The sequence below is a fragment of the Gossypium hirsutum genome, chromosome D11 (genome assembly GCF_007990345.1).
Source record: "Gossypium hirsutum isolate 1008001.06 chromosome D11, Gossypium_hirsutum_v2.1, whole genome shotgun sequence".
In the NCBI taxonomy this organism is placed as follows: Eukaryota; Viridiplantae; Streptophyta; class Magnoliopsida; order Malvales; family Malvaceae; genus Gossypium; species Gossypium hirsutum.
Window position 1 is genome coordinate 33,383,266 of NC_053447.1, and position 10,945 is coordinate 33,394,210.

Consider the following 10,945-nt stretch of genomic DNA (forward strand, 5'->3'; position numbering starts at 1 on the left):
CACTGAAGAAGGTAAACTAAAAAAATGAGCATTTGCGTTGGATGGTCAAGAATTTTGCTCAACGCACAATAGCGCTCATCCTCAGTTAATCCTTCCACTTCGCATAAGGCCGAATATAATTTTTGAGCACTTTCTTGAATCATTTTCCCAGAGGCAATGCTCCTACTTAATTCAAGGCCAACAATCCGTATGTTTTCCCCCAATAACATGACAGTATCAGTAATTGAAGTAGAAATATATTCACTTCCATCAAAAATCTTTTTTGTTTCTTCTTTGAAGATGTGGAACCATCTTGGTTTGGTTTTTTCGGTTGCGATTGTGTGGCCGAAACATCCATTTCATCTAAGGAAACATCATTTTCGCATCCACGATAATTGTTTCCTTCTTCAAGATTATTTGTAATAGCTACATCCTCAGCATCTATTTCTTCAACAATATTTGTAACTGTTTGAGCATCTTTCCCAATGGCTCTTTCTCTTGCATATATGGATGTAAGTTGGTCATAATACGGGAAACGACGATGTCTGAATTGACCAAATGCTTTATGACTCTATAAAAACAGAAGGAATCCACATTAGATATAAGTTTGGTCAAAATAACATTGTAATACACAATTTGTACCCAGCCCGTACCAAATAAACAAATAAATGAAAACAGTCCATAGAGTCCGATTACAAACGGGCCACAAGGCCCAAACCAAAACAAAGCAGTGGCCCAAATTACAATGGCCCAAAACAGATGAAAAACCCTAGGGTTTCTGAGCTTCAGCCGCCGCAACTCCAATCTTCCACGCAGGCCGAATCTCCACCCCGATCTTCATCTGCACACAAAAAGAAATAAGAATCAAAGATTACAGATCAAGAAGATATGGAATAGGATTAGTTTCTTTATTTTTTGTTATTATCGGCTATAAAAAAGGCCATCGAACACTGTAATAAGGGGGGATTAAAAAAAATCAATAAGAGAAGTAGCAAATATTTTTCATTGCAAACACAAAAACACCATTAGAGGATTAATCAAGAAATACAAAGGTTGATACTTTTATTTTCGTTTTTTTATATTATTTTCTTACTTAATGCAATAAAACAGAATAAAAGTTAAAAGACTTATCTTTGCCTGCTTCTGAAACGTCGTTAGGGCGGTCGAGGTTCGTCTCCGAGGATAGACGATCAGAAACCGAAGGGTTTCCTAGGCTTTTGAGGTCTTTTTGTTGATGCTTTGACAGATTTGGACCCAGATTTGGGCTTAGAGGAGTCTAAAGAGCCCAGTAAGGTATTTTCCCCTTTCCGGTCACCACAGACGGTGGTGCCGGCACCAGAGATCGGCGGCCGGCGCGGTGGCCAATAATTGGCCTATGATCGGGCCCGGGCCGGACTAATTGAAGAAGGAGAGAGTTTTTTGTGGTTTTTTTTAAAGAAGAATGAAAAATGAATTATTTTTGTAACTTTTTGGCTTAAATAGCCCAGTGAAACGACGACGTTTCACTAGGCCTCCCCAGGCGCCAAAACAGCGTCGTTTTGGGGAGGCTGACCCGACTCCAACCCGACCCGGCCTAGGATCCGTGTGTTTTTGAGCGGAGGGATAAATTGCGCTTTTAGTCCCTTCGCCTTTTTAATGTTTTATAATTAGGTTTTTTTTATTTTTTAATTCGCCCTTTAATTTATTTTTAATTTCAATTTAACCCTATTGGAACGACGCCGTTTTGGAGGAAAAGGGAAAATTTCCCTTCCAGCCCCTCTATGTAATTCGCGTGTTCGATTTAGTCCTTTTGGCTCTATTTATTTACGGATTTACCCCAAAATTTTAAATTCCAGTTCAATTTAGTTTTTATTATTTTTATTATTATTAATTAATTCTAGTAATGTGATTATTATTTTTTCATTTATTTATTTTTTCCCTTTTTTTTCCTAACAAATATTCTTTTATATAAAAACATGTGTATATCTATGTTTTTTTCGTATTTTCGAAAATGCTTAAATACCTATTTATTTTAACATATATTTTATAATTTATATGAATATACATATTTTCCTACTTTTCTCTATTTTCACAAATGCATTATGTATTTTGTTTATATAAGTCTTTTATAATCTAATTTTTATATGTAAATTCATGTGTATTCTTCATAGTTTAATGTGTATATCATGTACCTTTTATTTTTTTCCTATTTATTTGTGTTTTCATTTATATTATTTTGTTCGTTTATGTGATACTTTGCATGTCATTGTTTATTTTTTTTATGTATATTGGTTTTATTTATTTATATGTATGCATTATTTCTATGCCATTGTAATATTTATTATTGCATTGTATATTTAATGTACCATCACATCATTTTTTTACTCGATTTCAAACTTTTCAAAATTGAGATAATGCTTGTATTTAGGATTTTCAAGGAAATTGAGCCCTAACATATTGGTTTTCGATTTTCTACGTTAAATCTAACAATCGAGCATTTCTCTTTAATCAAAAATAAGAACTCATTATTGGGAATTCAACACGTTGTGTCCTAACGTATTGGATGTGACGCATTGATTTCTCGAAATGAAGATTTTTTCTAAAAAATAATAAAGGAAATCCAAGTTTGGGATTTTGGAGGAATTGTGCCCTAACGTATTGGGCTGCGATTTCTTAAATCTTGAATAAATGAATATTCTTTTAAATTTTTATTACACGAGTATTCTAGACTAATTCATTTTTGAGGAAACTAGAATGTCGTGCCGTAACGCATTGGGTGTGGCATTTTCTTTCTTTGAAATGATAAGAGTCTTAATACGTAACGTTTTTAAGTTTTTGCTAAGGATTATATTTTTTAAATTTTCGACATTAAGACACTAATTAATTAACTAGGTACCAATTTTGGGCATTACGAGGGTGCTAATCCTTCCTCGTATGTAACTGACTCCCGAATCCATTTCTCTAAAACTCGTAGACCAAAGCTATTGTTTAAGTGATCCAATCACACCTCAATAAAAGATTGGTGGCGACTCCCAATTTTTGGTTTTTTTAAGTGGACAACTAATTTTTGTTTTTTCCCAAAAATAAAAAAATGGTTTCGACAGCTTGGCGACTCCGCTGGGGACGTTTTTTTTTAAAAAGAGAGTCGAGCCACAAAGTTGATTAATTTTTGTCTTATAGTTGAAAAAATGAAATTCGTTTTAAAAATCCTCTTGCATTCATGCTTAATTGATTTAAGTACTTTAAATTATTTTACATTGTACATTACATGTACTGGATGATTTTACCCTCTAAGTGGGAGTGAGAAACTATTCCTTCGCGAGGTTTTCACCTTCGTATAGGATAGTGGATCGCTTTCGGGATACATCGGTACTTATGCCTTCGTGAGATTTTCATCTCCGTATAGTCATAGGGAAAATGTGTCCCCCTGAACTGAACTTGATCTATATGAGCCTATAATGGGTGAAGATCGAGGAATTTGCTGGTTCGATTACCTTTATTTTAGAGTCAAACCGCATATAATGAGCCTTAGGAGCTTGCCTTAGGTAGAACTACACTAAACCCTAGTAGATGTCCTAATAGACGTTTTACTCTTCCTTGATTATATGCTTATATTTGATACTGACTTTTTGTGTTTTATTTTGATTGCATGACATGGCATTTCATTTCATCATAAAAGGCGTCAGTTCAGATTCAGTTGCTAGATAGAAAGCTTGTCATGGAAAAAGGGTTTCTTGATAAAGTGAGGACAATGCAGCTGTCCGAACTTGGTCTGAAACAACGCAGCAAGAAAGGGGCAATAGCTTGGCCGTTGGGTATGTATCGAAATTATGGGATTTTACTCGCATCAGTGTAACTCAAAACAATTTGCAGGAGTTGAAGAAAATCTGGGATCAGTGGAATAATGAGGTTAGACAGTTATTTATGAAAATTATGGGGATTTTCCTTATTTGCTTGATGTGAAGGTAGACAAATATTTGTTTCGAGCCCTCGTCCTATTTTGGAATCCTGCTTACAGCTGCTTCATATTTGGGAAGGTCGATTTGGTACCTACGATAGAACAATATGTGGCTTTACTCTGATGTTCAAAGATTCAAGTGGACAGGGTTTACTCGAGAGTGATAAATGTGCCAACCTTTTCAAAGAAGTTGATGGGTATAACAGAGATAAGTGAGCAGTGGGTTGCTACACAGATTAAGCAAAAGGGGGATAGTAAATGCGTTTCTTGGAGAAGTTTGAAAGATGCAATTCTAACGCACCCAGACGTGAGAAAGAGGTTAGATGTCTTTGCTTTAAGTATATATGGCTTGGTTGTCTTCCCCAAGGCCTTGGGGCATGTGGATGAAGCAGTCACCGATTTATTTGACCGGCTTGATAAGAAGGTTACACTGATTCCGGCAATTTTGGCCGAAAAATAGGTGAGGGCAGATTTATTGGATGTGCACAGCTTCTACTTGTATGGTTTCACAGTAACTTTTGGAAGGTGGATAAGGTTTCGTATCCGGTTTTCTTTGAAAATTATTCACCACTAAAGGAGATAGTAGCTACGCCGAGGAGAGACGACATTTCAGAGGATAAGTGGATGGCAAATCTTCAAAATCTTCAGGAGGAAGACGTTGAGTGGAGAGCTCCTTGGTTGCTTCCAGATGAGATCCTGTATAGGTGTGGTAATTTCGATTGGGTTCTACTACTTGGGATTTGGGGAGCTATTGGATATGCCCCGTTATTGATGCTGAGACAGTATAGGTCAAAACAATTTATACCTGCGACCCAAGAGGTAGCTGATTGTGAACTTTCATACAAAGATGATGGTTATAGAAAGAAGATTCAAGAGATGTCTAGCACGTGGAAACAGATTTGCTGAATGAAAGGGTTAGCTGTGGGTCCGATGACAACTCCTGAGTATCATGAATGGTGGGGTAAGAGAATCAACGACAATATACCCAAGGTAAGTCAAGAAGGTCGCCAACCAATAGAGGAACATTTGCGAGTTATCCCTTCTGAGTTGGAAATCATAAGACAAGATTTTGAGAGAAGAAATGGAAATTTAGAAAAGAAGATGGAGCAAATGGAGGAGGAAAAGATGAACTTGAGATTGGACATAGATGTTTAGAAGCTTGAAACTGAGAAATTAAGGAAAGAGAAAAACAAGGCTGAAGAGGAGCTGGGTAGTCTGAAGACGGATTATAAAAAGTTACGTCTGTCAATGAGAACTGTCGGGCTGGGAAAAACGTCAAAACAATGGCGAGCACAAATTCAAGAAGAAAAGGACAAAGCCGATAAATGGGAAAAGAAATTCCAAGAAATGTAGAGGCGAAACGAGGCTTTAGAAAAGAGTTTGTCAGAAAGCTAAAAGGAAAAGGGCGAGTTAAAGGATAAGGTGATTGTGTTGGAAGGATCTCTTCGTCAGTATCGAAATCGAAATTCCGCAATAGAGTTGAAAGCAAGCTTGAGCAAGATTGAGGAAATGAAGCAAAGAATCGAAGAGCTAGAAACGGTGTTGCAAAATTGTGAAAACTGGATCAAGCACTTGGAAGCAAATGAAAATCGTAATAAGGAACAGCTACACTACTTTCAGAACCATGTTAGGAGCAGAGATCATATTATGGAGGAAGTTATGGTCCAGATTCGAGAAGTAACTGATCACGTACAAGCTTTGGCAGTACAAGCAGACATGCTGAGTGTGAAGTATGAATTAGAATCAGATCGGGGGCAGGAGTTAGCTGTGTTACTTAGGAAGATTAGAATGCTGAGCAATAGGGCAAAGCTTTATTTGTATTTCACTTTATGTAAAGAAATTTGCTTTCTAGTAAAGTTTTCTTAAATGGAATTGAATTAAAATTGACGCCTTTTTTGGCATTCATGCATTGCATTACTTCATATGCATTTAAAAATATTAAAAGATTCTAATTAATTTAAATCACTCCTCAGTTAATCTGGAAACCAACCAGCCTACTAAACATCACTACGGTACTCGATCAAAAACTAAGGGCATGGATCAAAGGATGGAAAGGCTAGAACAGTCCCAAAAGGAAATGCAGGAGAAGCTTCAAAAGAAAATGAATGAGCAGCAAAAAATGATAGACAAAATGATGGAATCTCAAGGGAGTATGATGGCTCAGTTAACTCAATGGTACAACAAGGGAACTGATAAAGGAAAAGGCTCTGTGCTCAATGTTGAAGAAGGAGAAAATGAGGGACCTGTCTATCCTCCAGACTTTACCCCCCAGCAGGTTGAGATATACTCGCGTAAGTCCTCTGTTACCATTAGGCCTCAGCAATTTCAGGAGACGCTGCAACGCTAATGAATCTTCAGGCAGGATCAGACTCTAACCTCGGAGTCTACCTTGTTAATCTTGCTATCCCTGACTTTGATGAAACGGTTGGAAAGGAGAAAATGAATGATGAATTGCCAAAACAGCTAGAGGAAAAGTACAAATGGCTGGAAGAGAAATTTAGAGTGATGGAATGTGCGGAAAGCTACTATGGGATGGATGCTAAAGAATTGAGTCTAGTTTCAGATTTAGTACTCCCTTACAAATTCAAAATGCCAGAGTTTGAGAAGTACAATGAAACTAGTAGCCCCGAAGCTCATATTACCATGTTTTGCAGACGAATGACTGGTTATGTCAATAATGACCAACTCCTGATACATTGCTTCTAGGATAGCCTCATAGGGGCACCATCCAAGTGGTACAATCGATTCAACCGTACCCAGATTTATTCATGGAGAGATCTAGCACAGGCGTTCATAAAGCAGTACAGCCATGTGACTGACATGGTACCTGATAGGATCACTCTGCAGAACATGGAAAAGAAACCCGGCGAGAGTTTTAGGCAATACGCACAGAGATAGAGGGAGGTTACTGTCCAGGTTCAGCCATCTCTTCTAGAAAGAGAGATGACGATGCTTTTCGTAAATACATTGAAGGCCCCATTTGTTACACATATGTTAAGAAGTGCTACTAAAAGCTTTTCTAATATAGTTATGAATGGCGAAATGATAGAAAATGCTATCAGAAGCGGGAAGATAGATGCTGAAGAAAGTAGCAGAAGGTTGACCTCGAAGAAGAAGGAAAATGAGGTTAACAACACAAGTTTGTATTCAAAGACGATTACGGTGAATCAACCGGGAAAAGTGGTTGTTAACCAACAAGGATCATCAAAACGAGGATCCGACACAAGGCAAAATACGGAGAAGCTTCAATTTACGCCGATTTCGATGTCGTATAGGGAACTATATCAGAATTTATTCTATGCACATATGGTTTCCCCTTACCACTTGAAACCTCTACAGCCTCCCTACCCCAAGTGGTATGATGCAAACGCACAATACGATTATTACGCAGGAGTCGTGGGGCATTCCATAGAACATTGTACAGCGTTCAAGAAGCTAGTAGAAAGACTCATAAGCATAGGTGTCATTAAAGTGGATGATTCGCCCACTACAGAGAATCCGTTACCTAATCACAATGAAAATGGAGTGAACATGATAGGACGTAACATGGGAAGGAAAATCAAAGAAGATATCACAGAAGTGAAGATCCCTTTGAGATGGATTTGGAGGAAGATGGTAGAAAGAGGGTTGCTTGTATTGGATTCAGAAAGAAGCTTTGAAGAGGTGGAAAACTACTTTGAGTTCCATTATGAGGGGGGACATGAGATTCAAGAATGCACAGAATTCAAAGCCTTGGTTCAAGGCCTAATGGATAACAAGGAAATGGAGTTTTATGAAGAAGCTAAGGAGGAGGGGAGTATTTGGACATCCGAATCCACAAAGGTTCCAAGAGTAACTCAGCCTGTGGTCATCATCTCGCGACCAAGGAATGATGAAGTGAGAGCGTCAGTAATGCCAAGAATCATAATAAAGAAACCTAGAACCTTTTCTTACCAAGATAGTAGGAAGGTTCCGTGGAAATATGAGTGCAATAGAACTGTCCCTGGAATGGAGACTACAAAGGATCAGGATGTGAGTGTCGATCCAGAACATGTGAAAGGAAGGGCCATAATAATGGAACAAGAGGGGAAAATAGCTAAGCCTGTGTTGTCTATCAACGAGCCAGTGAAGGAGGAAGAAGCCATGGAATTCCTTAAATTCTTGAAGCACAGTGAGTATAATGTTGTCGAACAGTTGCATAAACAATCGGCTCGCATATTCGTACTAACCTTGCTCTTGAATTCAGAAGTACACCGAAGTGCATTGATGAGGATGCTAAATGAAACCTATGTGGCCAATGATATTTCTGTCGGCAAGTTAGATCGGTTGGTCAATAATATCAGTGCTGATAATTTTGTATTCTTCAATGATGATGAAATACCTCCTGGGGGCGTGGGATCTACTAAGGCTTTGCATATCACTGTACAATGCAAGGGACATATTTTGCCAGGAGTGTTGATTGACAATGGATCAGCTTTGAACGTGTTGCCATTATTCATACTCAACAGGCTTCCCATAGACAGTTCGCACATGAAAACATGCCAAAATATGGTGAGGGCGTTTGACGGTACAGAAAGAAAGGTCATGGGAAGAATTGAGATACCCCTACTGATTGGCCCAACAGTTTATGATGTAGATTTTATTATGATGGATATCAAACATTCCTACAATTGTTTATTAGGAAGACCATGGATACATTCAGCGGGGGCAGTACCGTCATCATTACATCAGAAGCTGAAGTTAGTGTCAGAAGGTCGGCTAGTGACAATCAACGCCGAAGAGGATATAATAGCAGTTGTATCCAATGAGATGCTGTACGTGGAGACTAATGATGAGTCAGTAGAATGCTCATTTCGATCTTTGGAGTTTGTAAACGCGGCATTTGTTCCTGAAGGAAGCAAAATTTTGGTGCCTAAATTATCCAAAACTACAGAGATGGGTTTGCAGTTGTTGGTAGGAAAATGAGCTTTACCTGGAAAAGGGCTGGGGAGATATCTTCAAAGGAGGATTGAGGTGCCAGTACTGAAAGGAAAGCAAGATCACTTTGGCTTAGGATACAAGCCAGACAGAGGACAGAGAAAGAATGAGCTAGAAAAAAGACAGGAAAGAAGAAGGGCGCGTCTAAGTGGGGAGGAAACCAAATGGGAGCCAATGATAATTCCACACGTATCAAAAACTTTTGTATCTGGAGGAGTTATTCATGCTGAGAGAAAGATACCGGTTGAGGAAAGCATTAAAGAGACGTTGGGAAATATGCACATCAATGTCATTCATGAGCATGAGAATGAAGAGAGGAGCTGGTTAGATATTCGAGCCGATTGTTTATGCAACTGTTCGACAACATTATACTCACTGTGCAACATTGGGTGTGGCATTTTCTTTCTTTGAAATGATAAGGGTCTTAATACGTAACATTTTTAAGTTTTTTCTAAGGATTATATTTTTTAAATTTTCGACATTAAGACACTAATTAATTAACTAGGTACCAATTTTGGGTGTTACGAGGGTGCTAATCCTTCCTCGTACGTAACCGACTCCCAAATCCATTTTTCTAAAACTTGTAGACCAAAGCTATTGTTTAGGTGATCCAATCACACCTCAATAAAATATTGGTGGCGACTCCCAATTTTTGTTTTTTTAAAGTCGACAACTAGTTTTTGTTTTTTTCCCAAAAATAAAAAAATGGTTTCGACAAACAAAATAAAGATAGGAAATAATTCTTACACTTATATATGGGTTTTGTCGAAACCATTTTTTTGAAAATAAAAATTTAGTTATCGACTTTAAAAAAACAAGAATTGGAGTTGCCACCGATCCTTTATTGAGGTGTGATCGGCTCACCTTAAAAAACAATTCTGGTCTATGAATTTTAAGAAAATAGGTTTGGAAGTCAGTTACGCACGAAGAAGGGTTAGCACCCTCGTAACGCCCCAAAATCGGTACCAAATTGATTATTTTAATGTCTTGATGTCAAAAGTTTGAAAAGATTTAAAAAACTCAAATAATGAAATTTAAAAGAATATTCAATTATTCAAGTCATACGAAAAAATTGAGACCCAATACGATAGGGTACAATTTCTCAAAATCCCCAAATTTTGAATATCACTTTTACTTTATAAGTAAGTTTTCATTTCGAGGAAGCAATTATATCATGCCCAATACGTTAGGACATAACAAATTAAGTTCCCAAAAATGATTTTTACTTATACATTTTGAATAACGAATATTCTCGGTTAGTTGGAATTAACAAAGAAAATTAGAACCCAATACGTTAGGGCTCAATTTCCTCGAAAATCCCAATACATAGGCGTGTATATATGTAAATATAATAATAATATAATAATAACAAATAATACAATAACAGCGAAAAATGACAAAAGGACTAATTTAAACCTTAATTTAAAAAAAGGGTAAATTTGAAAATAATAAAATACGAATGGACCAATTAGAACACGCAATTAACAGTAGAGGACCAAAACAAAAATTAATCACTTCCAATAAAACACTACAACACGGATTAAATTGAAACAGTTATAAAACATGTGGCCAAATTTATAAGAAATAAATAATTTAATTTAAAAGCATTGTAAAAGGAAGGGACCAATTGCGAAAATAAACCATTGGAATAAAAAAAAATAAATCCATGGCCATTAAACGGCACCACTTTTCTTTAATATTAAAATAAAAAAAATTCCTTTTAAAAAAACATCTCTATTTCATTTTCTTTAAACAACAGAGGGGAAAAAAAGGGGGTTCTCTGCTAGGGTTTTCCTTTTCCCAAACCCCCTAGCCCCCGCAACCACCTCAGCGGCCTGAAGCCTCCTTCCGGCTTCGATTCGGGTAGAATCCGTCGTCTCCTCCTCGTAGGTAACTTTCTCCTTTTCTTTTCGTTTATTTATTTTTAAGAAACGAGCAGAAAATAAAAAAAATAGTAAAAAGAAAAGAAGAGAAAAAAAGAACAGAACTGATCACCTTCAAAAATTTTCTCCTCCGATTCTATACTCGTATTTCTTTAATATTTCAATACAATATTTTGCTAACCCCTGTTAC

The 10,945-nt window shown here is 37.1% G+C and overlaps 1 protein-coding gene across 1 annotated transcript; it reads left to right on the forward strand.

Moving 5' to 3' along the window:
* The first annotated feature begins 6,859 nt into the window (after positions 1-6,859).
* Positions 6,860-8,860, forward strand: LOC107911141 (uncharacterized). The gene is made up of 2 exons (XM_041104291.1): positions 6,860-8,527; positions 8,627-8,860. The coding sequence occupies exons 1-2, from the start codon at positions 6,860-6,862 to the stop codon at positions 8,858-8,860; spliced, it is 1,902 nt and encodes a 633-aa protein (XP_040960225.1).
* Positions 8,861-10,945: the final 2,085 nt, after the last annotated feature.